The 16,996-nt window shown below is 39.1% G+C and overlaps 1 protein-coding gene across 3 annotated transcripts in view; it reads left to right on the top strand.

Moving 5' to 3' along the window:
• Positions 1-16,996, top strand: part of LOC122557209 (exocyst complex component 1-like) — a 112,737-nt gene that overhangs the window by 83,255 nt on the left and 12,486 nt on the right. The window contains exons 14-18 of one of the 3 annotated variants that reach the window (XR_015758662.1): positions 3,843-4,086; positions 5,499-5,567; positions 12,226-12,409; positions 13,284-13,483; positions 13,999-14,135. Coding sequence is in view for 2 of the 3 variants with exons in the window: in XM_087992060.1 (XP_087848186.1) it covers positions 3,843-4,086; positions 5,499-5,567; positions 12,226-12,409; positions 13,284-13,483 (697 nt within the window). In the remaining variant the exon portion in view is untranslated. The remainder of the gene's footprint in view (positions 1-3,842; positions 4,087-5,498; positions 5,568-12,225; positions 12,410-13,283; positions 13,484-13,998; positions 14,136-16,996) is intronic. The other 2 variants (XM_087992060.1, XM_043704651.2) reach the window with 2 other exon arrangements.

Below are 16,996 nucleotides of genomic sequence, written 5' to 3'. Positions count from 1 at the left end.
GCTACCGCCTCGAATTTGCCATCTCTTGCAATCTCACACTTCCACCCTATCAATTACTTACGGAGTCTTCTCTAATCAGTTCCTAACATCACTCTTTACTGATATTCCCTTTTCTTTCCCAATTCTAATTCCTTATGTGCCAACCATGAAAAATAGTTGTTCTACAATTCACTTATAACTGTGCTAGAATCCCAACTGTCTCGCCTTTGGACATCATTCATTATGACATTTCTACAATTATACATTTCCTCATCTCCAGATTTGATATTATATTCTCCGCTAAAACCATTACCCACTCTTATACTGATCATCTTCCATTGTAGCTTTCATTTCTGCTCCCTTAAGACCAAAGGACAGAAATTAGATTGGATACAGTGCGCCACTGGTTTAACTATTCATTGCCAAATCTTTCTGGGCTATTTTAAGCTCTGTTAAATGCTGACAGAAGTAAAAATGTTAACTATTCCAGCATTGTCCTAAAATGCAAAGATAATCCCAGTTTTTTATTCAACATTGTTTTATTCAGTCATGGGATGAGGATGTTGTTAGCAAGGCCAGCATTTATTGCCCATCTCTAACTGTCCTTGAATTGAATGGGCTTGCTCGGTGATTTCAGAGGTAGTTAAGAATCAGCCATGTTACTACAGTTCTGGAGTCACACGGAGGCCAGACCAGGTAAGGACAGAAGGTTTTTTTTTCCTGAAAGGACATCAGTGAATCAGATGGATACTTACAACAATTGACAATGGTTACATGAATGTCATTAGACTAGCCTTGTAATTCCAGATTTTTATTGGGTGTAGAGAGGAGACTGGGATGAGCTGTATTTAAAATATATATTGCCACCATCAAGTAAATTTCAAAGAATTAAGAAACATATTTGTCATTTGAATTGAAATAGACCTCAAAGGACATGTTTAAGGTGACAAAAGAAGACTTGGAGACGTGGCTTTTCCAGCAATGCCTGCATGATAGTATATTCAGTTCTTGTTTCCCATGTGTGCATTAGATGTAACCTTTCAAAACCTAAAAGAGTTGTTATAATTTATTCCCTATTAGCATCTACCATCACAGAAATGGTTCACCTCATGAAAATAATTAACATTAATAATAAATAATTTTTAAGCTACTTGTCAGAAAACTCTGACTCCTTAATGATGAAAGTGCCATACTCATCAGTGCAAAAAATAAAACATTCACAGGAATCTTCATGTTTGGCCTTGGTTCAAACATGAATGAAAGAGCTGAATTCCAGAAGTGAGGTGAGAGTGACAGCCCTTGACATCAAGGCCACATTTTACCAGCAGTGGCATCAAGGATGCCTAGCAAGATTGGAATAAATGGATATCAGGGGCAAACTCCGCTGGTTGGAGCTGTACTTGGCATTTAGGAAGATGTTGTGGTTGTTAGAGGTCAGTCGTCTCTGCTCCAGGACATCCGTGCAGGAGTTCCTCAGTGTAATGCCCTAGGTCCAGTCATCTTCAGTTGCTTCATCAATGACCATCCCTCCATCATAAGGTCAGAAGTGGGGATGTTCACTGATAATTGCACAATGTTCAGCACCATTCTCAACTCCTCAGATAATGAAGTAGTCCATGTTCAAATGAAACAAGATGTGGACAATACCCAAGTGTGGGCTGAAAAGTGGCAAGTAACGTGTGCACCACATAACTGCCAGACAAACCCTTCTCCAATAAGAGCTACTCTAACCACTTCCCTTTGACATTCAGTGGCAGTATCATCACTGAATCTCTTGCCATCAACATTCTTGGGGTTATCATCAACCAGAAACACAACTGGACTTGCCACATAAACAATGTGGCTAAAAGATCAGTCAGAGGCTAGGAGTACTGCAGCGAGTAACTTATTTCTGATTACGTAAAGGCTAATCCCCATCTACAAGTCAGAAGTGTGATCGAATACTCCTGACTTGCCTGAATGGGTGAGTTCCAACAACACTCAAGAAGCTTGACCCCATCCAGGACAAAGCAGCCCACTTAATTAGCATCACATCCACAGGCATCCATTCCCACCAGCACCGATGCTCAGTAGCAGCAGTATGTACCATCTAGAAGATGCACTGCAGAAATTCGCCAGAGATCCTTCCAAACCCACAACCACTTCCACCTAGAAGGATAAGGGCTGTAGGTACCTGAGAACATGTGCAAGTGCCATTCCAAATCAGCCTGTACCACCATTCTTTAAGTGTCGCTGGGTCAAAATCCTGGGATTCTGTCCCTAACAGCATTGTGCTTCAACTCACAACATGTGAACTGCAGCAGTCAAGAAAGCAGCTCACCACCACCTTCTCAATGGCAATTAAGGAGTCATAGAGTCATAAAGATGTGCAGCATGGAAACAGACCCTTCGGTCCAACCCGTCCATGCCGACCAGATATCTCAACCCAATCTAGTCCCACCTGCCAGCACCCGGCCCTTATCCCTCCAAACCCTTCCTATTCATATACCCATCCAAATGCCTCTTAAATGTTGCAATTGTACCAGCCTCCACCACATCCTCTGGCAGCTCATTCCATACACGTACCACCCTCTGCATGAAAAAGTTGCCCCTTAGGTTTCTTTTATATCTTTCCCCTCTTACCCTAAACCTATGCCCTCTAGTTCTGGACTCCCCGGCCCCAGAGAAAAGACTTTGTCTGTTTATCCTATCCATGCCCCTCATAATTTTGTAAACCTCTATAAGGTCACCCCTCACCCTCAGACGCTCCAGGGAAAACAGCCCCAGCCTGTTTAGCCTCTCCCTATAGCTCAAATCCTCCAACCCTGGCAACATCCTTGTATATCTTTTCTGAACCCTTTCAAGTTTCACAACATCTTTCCGATAGGAAGGAGACCAGAATTGCATGCAATATTCCAGCAGTGGCTTAACCAATGTCCTGTACAGCCTCAACATGACCTCCCAACTCCTGTACTCAATACTCTGACCAATAAAGGAAAGCATACCAAACGCCTTCTTCACTAACTAGCGATAAATGTTAGTCAGCCAGTGATGCCCATGTCTCACGTGAATTTTAAAAATTCCACTCTAGAGGCCTGAACAAATAATCTTGGCTGGAGGAGGGAGTGCTACATTGTTCGAGATGCTGTCTTCTGAAAGTGACACAAAGATAATGTTATTTCTGTTATTCAGACTGGTCTAATGACGACCATGTAACCATGTGATCTGTGAATTGTCGTTAAAAACCCATCTGTTTTGTTAGCATTCTTTTGAGAAGGAAATCTGCAATTCTTATTTGGTCTGGCCTATGTGTGACTTTAGATCCAAAGCAGTGTGATTCATTCTTAACTGCCCTCCAGACCATTTAGGATAGGCAATAATACCGAGCCAGCAACACCCACGTCCCATGAAAAAATTCAAAAAAAGAATAACAGAATTCTCTATTCGTTCTGACCAACATTTGTCTCCTATCCAAGACCACACCGAAATCGGGTTATATGGTCTTTTATCTCTATTGCTATTTTATCTCTGTTGTTGAAGCAATTTTAATTGCTTCAGTTCCTTGTATTGCACATCCAAGTGCTTCTTAGATTTGAAACATTTTGGAAAGACTTGTGTCTGTAAAGGTACTGTATAAATGCAAATTCTTCATTTATTCAGAATAATACAATAATTTTCATGTTTTAAAATGTTACAACTGCTGTCAATTTCTGAATTTTGCAAATATATAATTCTTGAAACCTGAATACTTAAAGATCATTTTTACATTTCAGGTAAACTTTCACTATATTAAAACTTTTTTAAAAATCTTTCATTCTGAGAGTTGATACACTTTCCAATCAAATATCTATGCTGCAGCTTTTCCTAATTTTGTTTTCTATTAGGCAGGAAGATCCTGATATGAGCACTAAAAGAAAAATTATGAATGAAATTTTCAATACTCTTGAACAAGATCTAAAGGGGTTTGTAAACCTGTGTGACAAGATCAACCCTTCCAACACCCTGCATTTGCTGGTCGTAGTGAGCCAGCGGGCACTGATAACTCAAGATTGTGACCGTTCTTCCTTTCTCAAATCTACCCTAGGAAACATTCTGGTGCACATTAAACGCAACTTTGACAAATGCATTGTAAGTCATTAATATTTTGTTGTTGGTTTTTGTGTATATGTATGATCTAAAACTGGTAAATAACTCAAAACGATGCTTTATATTTGGCACTTCTGGCAATTTTCCACATTCTCCCCATATATGATGAAGTTCAAATTTGTTATTCTCTTCTAATAATGCTTTAGCTCTGATAGGTGCAGTGCATTCCATTTTCAGTGTGAGGCTAATTTTACATAAACTGCAACAAGTTATGTGTCAGCTGACTAATCATTTGGAGGTCATGACTTTCATCTTATTTCTAAGCCAATCCGAAAATAGGAGTGAGGAATAAAAGTAGTCTATTCAGCCCTTCGAGGCTTCTTAGCTATTTAATAAGACCATGGCTGATCAGATTTTAACTTCAACTCTACATTCCTGAAAATCTCTGATAATTTTTCATCCTATTTTTAATTTTTGTTAATGGGTTGGAGGGGGGTGCTAGGAAAGTATGTGCACATTGTGGTGTAATGGTAATGTCCTTACCTTTGGACCAGAAGGTACCATATTAGGATATGATGGAGGTTTGAGTTAACAGATTCAAATAGGTTGATTTAAAAGAAAATGTTTTTGCCAAAGGAAAAATCTGTCACAAATGATAAGTCCTTAATCTCCATGAATATTTTGATCATTCTATATACTTCAGCAAATAAAGCTTTGGCCAATAGTCATCTTTTTTGTTTTGCTAAGACTGCTGCTTCTGAAGTGTCTAGACAGAATCATATGTTCACTAGGGCATTTCTTGAGACAGTAGACTGCCTCACTTATGTTACAGTGTGGCTGTCAAAGTTGGGCCTTCAGTTACCTCCTGTAAAGTAGCTATTAGCTTTCTGTTTTACCCTTAAATGTGACTAAAATTATACTGCAACACCTAAAGGCCTCTGCAAAATTGTGTTTTTTTTACAGGAAGCATTCCAGCATCACTTTCAACTTTCAACAGCTTAACCTCTCCCAATTTTGTTGTGTTGTAACATCAAGCAATTGTCAGAGGGAATTATCTCAATTTTTGAAGAAGGTTTGAACTTTGTACCAACAGTAAGGCCTGTTCCAGTGATTCCTCTTCTCACCCAGTTACATGAGGACAAACCTTTTAGATTCCTTTCTATCCTGCTCCATGCACTAATTACTCTCCCACATTCAGCAAAAATACATGTTTGCCTGTCTGCTGACAACAGCAGCTGCAACATTTTGTCTCTGTGAGATGTACCGCTCCTGTTCATAGTCACCTGATTTTAGTTTTGCTTTTGTGTTCAGATGTGAATGTTTTGGCCCTTGCTGTTGTCTTGGGCCCCTCCTGTCCCCATGCAGCCAAGTCATTTTAAAGATGTAACATTCACAACAGTGATTGCGACTGTTATTTGAGCTATGTCGCCTTTCGTTTCTTTTCTTTTCCACAGACCTCCAAAGTCTGTGTGCAGAGCAACTTTCAAAACCAGAAGTCAGTGCTGGGAACTGTTAGCACTAAGGTATGCAGCCTAGAGGGAGTGTTTATGAAGGAGGTCATACGAAGGAAGTGTTGGCAGAGACTTTGTGATGGTAATAAGAAATACCTACGAGACTCAGCAGGCCATGAAAGAATAGAGTACCTAGAACATAGAACATTACAGCGCAGTACAGGCCCTTCGGCCCTCGATGTTGTGCCACCCTGTCATACTAATCTGAAGCCCATCCCACCTACACTATTCCATGTTCGTCCATATGCCTGTCCAATGACGACTTAAATGCACTTAAACTTGGCGAATCTACTACCGTTGCAGGCAAAGCATTCCATACCCTTAACTACTCTGAGTAAAGAAGCTACCTCTGACATCTGTTTTATACCTATTTCCCCTCACTTTAAAGTTGTGTCCCCTCGTGTTTGCCGTCCCCATACCTGTAAATATTTTTATGGGTTGGTGAGGGTTTCCAGGAAGAAACAAAGGAAGAGGAAAGGCAGCCATCAGATGCCTCCTGTGAAGAAAAGAGGATACCTGACAGAAGATCTTTAAAGTGAAGTACTAGAAACAGCAATGGACAGGTTAAGGAGAAGGGTGAGAAGAATGGGGGGGAAAAACAATATTTCCATTAAACTGGCTGACCACAAAGAACTCTGGAAAGTAGCACATGACCACACAAAGGAAATTAAAGATTCTGCACATTGAAAAAAAATTGGCTGCAACCAGCTGATTTTAAAGGGAACATTGGGAAGGAGTTGGAGTGAGATCAGAAGAAGCAATTTATGGAAGTCTGAACAAGATAATATAGGAGCACAAAGCAAAAGCAAGTGGATAAGATTCAGAAGAATGGAAGAAAATTATGGTAAAAAGATGGTAGTAAAGAGAGCTGGAATGGGTTAAGTCAAAGTTTCAGATATAACTTCAGTTTACCATATAGAGGTACCACCATGGGTTGAGTAGATGTTTTTACAGCAGACATCTGATAGCACCTTTCTTCTTCTTTATACTTCTTCCTGGCAACCCTCTCCAAGATGCTGTTATGTATCAGACCCTCTCAAAATAATTTAATAAAATAACCTAGACCCTAACATTTTCTCACTTTAAAGGTAAATGTAAAGTGCTGTGTTCCAGATGCAATTTGACTGGGCAAACTACTCAACATTAAGCAAAACACAGTTTATTTAAATATTGTAGTTAGAATACAACAAGAGGAAGAAGAGCTTATAATAATACCTTTATTGGAAAACTTAACAGAATAATAGATGGTGTAACAATTACTAATTAACTGTTCCAATGTAGTAACATCCCATAAACACAGCCTTTAGCAAAAAGGCAAATTCAGAAAACAGATTTTGTCTCACATGCAATCCAGCAGGCTAAGATGAGTGCTCACAGCTTTTAGCTATAATTGAGAAAGGGAAAAATAGCTTTCACTTCTTCAAGCCCACAACAGCAACTACTGTAAGCTAACTAAAACTCCTCGATCTGTGAGAGGTTGACCACACCCACTCAGATGTTTCTAATCTTCCAACTTAAACAACTTGTGAGGCATTGGTTTTATTTTTATCTTCTCATAAATTGCTCACCACCTGCCCCCCCCCCCCCCCCCCCCCAAATCTCTTTCTAAAAGAAACCAAGACAGAATACACATCTTACACCACAGCCTCATGACAATGAGAACACACAAAGAAGGTAGACAAGGCTTTGGGGTGTCTATGGGTTTGGATACCTCAAGAACCAAAAGAAAATGTCTCCTTTACCTTTTTTCCCCATTTGCACCTGACATTTGCCACTGAAGGGTGTTGTCAGATATCTTTCCCACCGACATAGCAAAACCTCTCTCTAGGTACGACATTGCACCAATTAATTCCCTAATTTCTAAGCATGCGATTCCATAGCTCTCACTGACAAAAGCAATGATGGACAGGAAGCAAGAGAACAAAATATGTAAAACTTGCAACCATCCACCCCCCAACTTTGAGAGAGTGAACACAGATGAGGCAAAAGAAGCCAGTGGGGAGAAAGTATTTCCTGAGGTAGTTATGGTAAAATGATGCCAACACTCAAAAGATTAAACTAAATGGAGAGATTAAATAAACTAGAGTTCTGGTCTCTGGTATTTTGTGGGTGATTTGATCATCGATGGCCTTAGAAATCAGTTAAGTTGATAAGAGCTTGCTGTGATTTTACTAGGTTCTCTAGGATGATTTGTAGGATGAGAGGGTTGTTCTGTGAGGAAAGATTAAGTGAAACACGCTTATTTTCTCCAGGGTTTACCACTTAACTGACATCCTTCATTCTGGCTGTGGATTCAGGCTGACACCTAGACATAGTGGTAGACAAAGAAAATTTCACAACATAGTTGGGAAAGTGTACTGATACTTGAACCACATTACTCCTGGAGTCACCACAAAAATTAAAGCTTTAATGAAACTGCTCAAAATCCCCAGTTTACCTGCCTGACAAATTTTGGTTAGTAGAATACACTAACTAAGTTTCTGTTAGAAAAAAGGTTTTTTTTACTACAAACAAATCTATTCCAACCACAGAAAAACAAAATATAAATTATTTTATAAAGAATATAATTCTTTAAACCCCACTCTTTCTTAAACCTTTATATATGTGTGCAGACAAAAAAAATCATAGATATTCTGAATCTAGATAAAAAAAAAGGAACTCAGTCCAATCACGCCAGTCTACAGGGTTCATAAGATCTTATGGTTTCCACTCCTCTTTCCAAGTCTCTTCAGTTATTCACTGAAGACTTGGGGTGAGTGGCATACTAATTCTTCAGTCTCTTTGACTGGTTGTAGGCAGCAGCTTATGGTAAATGGTGAGAGGGAGAATAGCTTCCAATTCCTTGTTATTTTACGAGAAAAGAATTTTTTTTTAGAGCTGAGGATCTAAGCCTCTGCCAGGAGCCATTCAGAAAAATGTTATCATTCTGATCCATAGGACTGGCTCTGATTGAGAAGACCAATCAATAGCCTGTCCTTGAAATGCCCTGAACACATGGTGCTGATCAGTCAAGCATTCTCCCCTACTGCCTAATCAAGACAACAGCATAAATACAGCTCACAATGAGTTCCAGTAGCTCTTTCTAAAACTGCAACAATCTCTTCCATGGTTTCATTGGTTTAAAGTAGAAATCTTTCTCCTGTTTTGGTCTACAATCCAAAACTAAAGAAAACTGAAACATTGTTGTTATTACAAAATAAGAACTCCTTTTGAGGGCGCATTGGTGGCACAGGTCTTTATGCACTGTATGGGAATATCTGGCTACAGACGTGGTGCTGGAAAACTCCAATAATATACCGTTGTTTAAAAAAAGAAAGAAGGGCTGGCCCAAGGGGTTTCACGCCAGTCAACCTACTGTAGATTGTAGATAAATTATTCAAAAAAGTCTGAGAGTCAGTATGAGTCAACATTTAGAATGACCTTATGAATGAAAAAGAGTTAACAGTGATACAATAATAGAAATAATAGCTGACTGATTTTTTTAAAGTGGTAATGAGTAGAATTGATAATGGTTGCATGGATATTATCAAAGCTTATGACAAGGTCCCACATGGCAATCTAGTCAAAAAAATTAAAAACCCATGAAATTTGAAAGCAAGGTGGATTCAAAAAGGGCTCAGTATGAAAAAGCATAAGAGAATGGTCAGTGGATGTTTTTGATGTCTGGAATGTTTGCAGTAGCATTCTGCGGCATCCAGTTGTGTGTGCCTTTCTATTGGTTTTATGCATTGATGATTTACAGTTAAATGCAGCATGATTAAGAAGTTTGTAGGTGATACAAAACTTAGCATTATGATTAATTATGACATGGAGACAGTGAGATCAATTACAAAAGGACTTAAGAGTGAGAATGAGCTCAGCCAGAAGTAAAGTGGTGGTGGCTGGAGACTGCAAAAGCCTCTTTTCAAAATAGCATCAAAGACCATTCCGTTGGGGACTGGACATATGGAGAGAATGCACCCCACAGACGAGTGGCTACCGCAGAAAACTGGAAATTGTGGAACTGATGTAAAGTATCAGAATAATGACAAATGTAAATGGGGAGAGACCAAACAAGGGCAGAAATTAAAGTCAAAACATTTTGAAATAATGACAGTGGGGGAAGAACAGATTGAAACAATGAGTCTGCCAGGGCAGTTCTATCTGTCAATTTTGGGAAAGAGGTAGAAGTGGGCCGTGCATGGTTGGGCAACTGATATGAGTGGCTGTGGAGTGGAGATCTCCAGAGGAGACAAGGAAACAACAGCCTGATGTTCAGTGATGAAATCATGACCCAGAGTGAGATTGGAGGAAGTGACTGAGATTTGACACCACCTCTTGCCAGGAGAAAGTGAGGACTGCAGATGCTGGAGATCAGAGCTGAAAAATGTGTTGCTGGAAAAACACAGCAGGTCAGGCAGCATCCAAGGAGCAGGAGAATCGACATTCGGGCATAAGCCCTTCTTCAGGAATGAGGAAGGTGTGCCAAGCAGACTAAGATAAAAGGTACCTTCCTCATTCCTGAAGAAGGGCTTATGCCTGAAATGTCGATTCTCCTGCTCCTTGGATGCTGCCTGACCTGCTGCGCTTTTCCAGCAACACATTTTTCACCACCTCTTGCCAGGTAGAGGTCAGCATGTCAGATGACTCCAGCGTGCCCTTATCAGCAGGTTTGTTAACAAAGTCAGTAGACTGAGAGAGCACACTGAAGCAAGTTCAGAGGAAGACAGGTTAGAATTTTGAGGGGAGCAAAGAAATCAAGGCTACTAATTTCACATCTGCAGATTCAGGATGAAGAGAGCTGTTACAGGTGAAGGACCAATGGGAGGAGTCCAGGTGAATAGGGTGTATTGGAATTGGCTGACAGGGCCTGTGTGGCAGAGAATGGGCTTCAGTTCAAAGAAGTGGGCATGCAGACAAAGATGTGAAGGAACTGATGTCATGTCATGTCATGCCTTACATTGATTGAGGTGAGGGCACAAAGGGATAAATCTCAACACTTTGCACAGAATGATCAGTATCAGTGAAGAGAATGTCAGAGGATATAGAATACAGAGCGGGAAATGGGATTAAGTGAAGAGATGTAGTCATAGGAAAGGGGAGGAAAGAAAGGATCCAGAGGGGCATTGGTACCCTTGAACTTCGGGAACTTGTATTTCGTAAGACCTGAAAAGGAGAGAAAAAAGATTCCTGTTTAAACGTTGAACAAAACAAAAATGAAATGAAACAGGGGACTAGGACAGCTTTAAGCTAGCATTGGATGGTGCTGATGGGAGAGAGTTTGAAAGTGTGCATGTGATGTCACATGACAGGATGCAGTGGGAGCAACTGTCTCTGAAAGTGTGCATGTGATGTCACATGACAGGATGCAGTGGGAGCAACTGACCTGCCACATGTCTTGAGGTATCTGTAATGTTGAAACATGAAGCATGGAATTTCAGTTGGAATCCTTGCAGGATTGTGTGGAGCCAAAGACAGTCACAGAGGAAAGAGATGTGGCTGTGAAAGCAAGATTTGCCAAACACTTTATCAAACACTAGGAGGGAGATAGAAAACAATGAAGATGAATGAGCCGTAAGTTTAAAATTGAAATCCTGTCAGAGAGAAGAGCAGAATGTCTTCAAGGTAGACATACCTGGAAGAGAAGTGACAGTGAATTAAACACTCAAATAAAAGTAAACTACAGCACATGCTGGACAAATCCAAAAGGTGTGGAGAAACTCACCCGATCTGGCATCATCAATGAAGTGAGCTTTTATTCTCTTGTTTGTATTCAGTATTGCATTGGATCAGTTGATGTTTGTTCTTTGATGGTTGCACACGTTGGGCATTGCAAGTACTAAAGCAGCTGGATTTCTTTCAACTTCATCATTTGCTTATTTATGAAGTATATGTGTTTCCAATTTTTCGTTCCATTACATTTACTAGTACCAGTTTATCCCGTTTTGTTTCCTCTTGTCTTGAATAATTTTATACTTTATCCTGTATCTCATTTAATTCTGCTGCCCTTTCTAAACTAATATTATTGCTACCAAATTTAACTTCAAAATCTGTGCCAGCGATGGAAATGAATAGCAAATGTAGTCCCAAAACTATGCAGTGGTTCCTTGTAGCTATTCTGACAATGTACTCCAAAGGTGTGTTTTAAATATGATTCATGATCATTTTATGCAGGACTCTTAAAATCATGAAAACTAACCTAACATAAAACTTCCACAGATGTTGGTGCGTTTACCCCATGCAAGAGAATTTAAAAGTTATCATACCCGTGCCTGATTTTCAGCACAGAAATAAAGTCGTGTAATTGGGATTTTTGTTTAAGGAGTCTTGATTTTTCAGAACCACCAACAGATATTTCCTTTCTAATACAGTTTGTGAGTTTTTTATTCATCCTTGGAAATGGAACATGGAGAGCAATGCATTTACTAACTAAAAAGTGAGTACTAGCTAGAGAGGATGTGGTACAGAACTACTGTGCTGTCAGTCTGCTATTGCATTTTCCAGAGCAGTTGCTAGGATTATTGGTATTAGAAACAGATATGTTATAGTGGTACAATGTAATGTGTTCTCAACAAGTTGATATTAAGATATGTTGTTCGAAAGTCATAAAACGTAGTATGCTTATGGAAATTCGTGTTTACAATCTTGTAATTTTGCTTCAAAGTTATTATGTTTTTACATTTAATTTCAGTCTACTTTGTGTAAGCAAATAGATGAAGCCAAGGTCCCAAAGAAGACTAAGATTGGTATTCTGCCATTTGTTATTGGATTTGAGGAGTTTGTAACTGTTGCTGAAGCTGTCTTTAAGAATGCTGAGAGAAGAGGTGATCTGGATAAAGCTTACAACAAAGTAATCGCAGCAGTCTTCACCAGTAGTAAGTAAACATCTTCCAAGAGTGGCTACCCGGGAAACATTGAAAAACTTAACTGCTGCATGAATGCTGTTTTGAAATGAGATTAAGTGCAGAAATCTATTTACTGTCAACCCAATGCATTTTTTTATTCCTTCATGGGCTGTAACACTGGTCAGACCAGCATTTATTGCCCATCGCTAATTGCCAAGAGGGTGGTGAAGTACTAACCACATTGCTGAGTCTGGAGTCACATGTAGGCTAGACCTCCTTTCCTTCAGGACATTAGTGAACCAGATGGGTTTTTCTCTCGACAGTTGTTAATGATTTCATAGTCATCATTAGACTCTTAATTCCAGATATTTATTAAATTCAAATTTCACTATTTGCCATGACAGGATTCAAACTCAGGTCTCCAGAACATTAAGGATCTCTGGATTAATAGTCTAATGCTAAAACCACTCGGCCATCGCCTCCCCCTCATCATTTCAAATCAATGGATTCCTTGATCCTTCAGTTTACCATTAGATGAACATGGAACCCTCTTGGTCATAGCAGTGATCTGTTGCTATATATTTTTGTAAATTGTTACAATCTTTGGTCTTATGCATGATATTATGTATCATTGTGAATGATTTCTAGGTTATCATTATACTATTCTCTTGTAAAATGTTCATCTGTGCATTTCAAATGTCAAGCTGGAATAAGGTACAGAATGCTAAGTTATTGTGCATAGTCAGTAGCATTGTACTGTTGAAAAGTGACGTTTGCAATCTTCTTCCAAGTCTCCATGTTTGCATTTAGCTACAAATAAAGCCTGTTAGCCAAAGTTCAGATGCTTCTGTTTGTAACATGGAAATAGTTTTCATTTACTGTTTAATTTTGTTTCTATTTCAAGTTGAAAATATTGCCTCAATGAATCTGAAGACTCCACCAGATGTGGTTATGATGGAGAATTTTCATCATATTTACAGCTTTCTCTCTGAATTGAAAATCCACAGTCTTGAAGAAAGGAAAAAGGGAGCTTCTCAAAAATATTCAGAACATCGTGATCTCTACGTTACTAAATACTTGGGACGGCCTTTGGAGAAACTAAATGTTCGTACCTTGCTCTGATATATCTATAAGTAATTTGAAATAATCTGATATTGGTAATTTAACATTACGTTGTTAGCCTATTTTAATGAGAAATTATTCAGACCCATCCTCATGTTACTACTGAGGCAAGTTAAATTGATATCAAACTAAGATTGTGACTCAAATCTTTAAGATACAGTTTTCAGACAGCTTTTTCAGAAATAGAATCTGCACAATTCTAACCTGCTCAATGTACTCAACATGGCAGTTTCAGGAACAAGGTTCATAAACTATTTGTGAATTTCAGATATAAGGATCCCTTTGATAGAGAAATTATCTGTATGTGAGACTAGGGAGAGTACTGGATCTTAAAAGGGGCACATATTATACAGCTTTTATTGAACAGTTAGGTGACATCTAAGAGGGATGATGTGTTGGGAAAAAGTGCTAGAACAATTAGTGCAGTTATTTTTTCTTACTAAATTGTTCAATTTCCGAGAAGAAATTAAGCTGAAAAGGGACCGTTTTTAATATAGATAGACACAGGTCCCTAAGAAACTCTGCTTGGAGTGAATGGAAGGAAGTTGCTACATCCATCATTCCTAACACCACTACTCTGTGCAGATGAAAAAAAATCCAGAAAAAATGTACTGGCATTAGTAAGTCAAATAAGGTAAGAGAAACACTATACTAAACATGTCTTCTCTTCATTCTGATTTGAAATATAATAAATACTCATTATAAATGAATATTAGGAAGCATAATTCCTTATGAATCTTCACTCTTTGTCTAGAATTGTTCTTTTGCACATCTATATATGCACTTCGTCATAAGAAACTCAACTTGGGATATAACTAGCTGTTGTATGTATCTAATTACAATTCTTATAAGCTACATATTGAGAGTTGGGCATTAATGTATGCCATAGTAACTGTAATCTTTCACACTTTTCATATATTTTAAAGTAAAAACCCTCCAAGAGGATGGAGCCTGGGTAGCACAGAGGTTATTAGCATTGTTAAACTTGGGAAACCTGGTTGTTAGCAGGTTATTTGTGTACGAGGTTCCCTAATTTACAAACATTTGACTTATGAATGCTTCCCATATGTTGTAATTTTAAAGATGTGTCTTACAAACATTTCCTGTACTTGCTTACAAATAGCTGCTTCCCGTTGTCTTGCATTGTGTTCTGATGTGTGTCTAAGTCAAATTGCGAGCAGATCCTAGGACAGAACGTGTTCGCAACCCAGGGACTGCCTGTATTTGTTGAACAGCATCGAAAATGCATCAGTACATTATAAAATATTTAATTGCAGACACTTGGAAAATAATGACAGGATTGGGCAGAATCATGGTGGATTTACAGAATGGAAATCATGTTTGACAAATCTACTGAATTTTTTTGATAATTAATAAAGTTGATAAGGGGGAGCCAGTGAATGTGTTGTACTTGGACTTTCAGAAAGCTTTCAATAAGGTCCATGTAAAGGAAAAGTGCATGGGATTGAAAGCAGTGTACTGACATGAATAAAGAACTGTTAGCAGGTGGGAAGCAAAGAGTATGAATAAACAGATTTTTTTTCAAATAGCAAGCAATTACTTGTGGGGTACTACATGGAATAGTGTTTGGACTCCTGATTTCTCAATACAAATTAATGATTTAGATGAGAGAACTAAATAGAATAACTTCAAGTTTGCAAACAACACAAAACTGGGTGGGAAGGTGAGCTGTGAGGAAGATGCAGAGATAATTCAGTGTGATTTGAACAAATTGAGTGAATGGGCAAATGCATGACACGTGAAGTATAACGTGGATACATGTGAGGTTATCAACTTCGGTAACAAAACCAGGAAAGCAGGTTATTATCTGAATTTTGATAAGATTGGGAAAAGTGGAGATGAAATAAGACTTGGGTGTCCTTGTTTTCCAGTCATTGAAAGTAAGCATACAGATACAGCTGGTGATGAAGAAAGCAAATACTATGCCAGCTTTCATAGCCAGAGGATTAGAATAGAGGAGCAGATATGTCTTACTGTAATTTTACAGGGTCTTGGTGAAACCATCCCTGGAGGATTGAGTGTAATTTTGGTCTCTTCATCTGAGGAAGGATGTTCTGGCCGTGGAGGGAATGTAACAAATATTTAACAAACTGATTCATGGGAGAACAGGACTGACATATGAAGAGAGACTATTTAGTTAAGACTATATTCACTGGCATTTAGTAGGATGAGGGGGAATCTTATCAAAATTTCCAAAACTCTAACATGACTGGAAGGATTTTGAAGAGGTGACCAAGAAGATTGATGAAGGCACATGTTGTCTATATGGACTTTGTCAAGGTTCCTCTTAGTAAACTGTTTAGTAAGGTTAGATCATATGGAATCCAGGAGGAGCTAGCCAAATGTACAAAATTAGCTTGAAGGAAGGAGACAAAGGGTGTTGGTGGAGGGTTGTTTTTCAGATTGGAGGCCTGTGACCAGTGGTGTGCCCCAAGGATCAGTGCTAGGTCCACTATTGTTCATCATTTATATAAATGATTTGGATGTCAGTATATGAGATATGGTTAGTAAGTTTGCAGATGACACCAAAATAGGCAGTATAGTGAACAGTGAAAAAGATTCTCAGAGTATAATGGGATCTTGGTCAGATAGGTCAATTGCCTGAGGTGTGGCAGGTGGAATTTAATTTAGATAAATGTGAGGTATTGCAATTTAGTAAAGCAAACTACAGCAGGGCTTAAATGGTTTATGGTAGGGCCTGAGGGAATGTTGCTAAACAAAGAGACCTAGGGGTGTGTGTACGTTATTCCTTGGAAGTGAAGAAGGCGTTTGGTATGCTTGCCTTCATTGTTCATAACATTGAGCATAAGAGTTGTGATGTTATGTTGCGGTGGTACAAGACATTGGTGAGGACACTTTTGGAATGCTGCATACAGTTCTGGTCGTTTTTCTATTGGAAGGCTGATGTTAAACTTGAGAGGGTGCAGAAAAAAATTCTAAGGATGTTGCCAGGAGTGGTGGTTATAAGCTATGGGGAGTGGCTCAAAAGTCCCTAGAGTCTTAGAGACTGAAGGGTGACCATATAGAAGTTTATAAAATCATGAGGGGCATGGATAAGATGAATAGCCAAGGATTTTTTCCTAGGATAGGGGAATCCAAAAGTAGAGGACATAGGTTTAACGTAAGAGGGGATAGATTTGAAAAGGACCTGAGGGGTAACTTTTTCATGCATGGGTGGTGCGAGTATGAAATGAGCTGCAAGAGAAAGTGGTGGAGACAGGTACAATTACAATATTTAATATAGATGCAATGGTCAAGAAAGCACCATAAAGCCTCTTCTTCCTCAGGTGGCTCAGGAAATTTGGCATGTCCACAAGGTCCCACACCACTTTTTACAGATGCACCATTGAAAACATACTGTCTGGATGCATAACAGCCTGGTATGGCAATTGCTCTGTCCAGGACCGTAAGAAACTACAGAAGGTTGTGAGCATAGCCCCAGACCATCACGGAAGCCAACCTTCCATCCATGGA

Source organism: Chiloscyllium plagiosum, unplaced genomic scaffold (genome assembly GCF_037043375.1).
Source record: "Chiloscyllium plagiosum isolate Xiang-an unplaced genomic scaffold, Cpla_swu_hap1 HiC_scaffold_11, whole genome shotgun sequence".
NCBI lineage: Eukaryota > Metazoa > Chordata > Chondrichthyes > Orectolobiformes > Hemiscylliidae > Chiloscyllium > Chiloscyllium plagiosum.
This window is presented reverse-complemented; position numbering and strand designations above follow the sequence as displayed.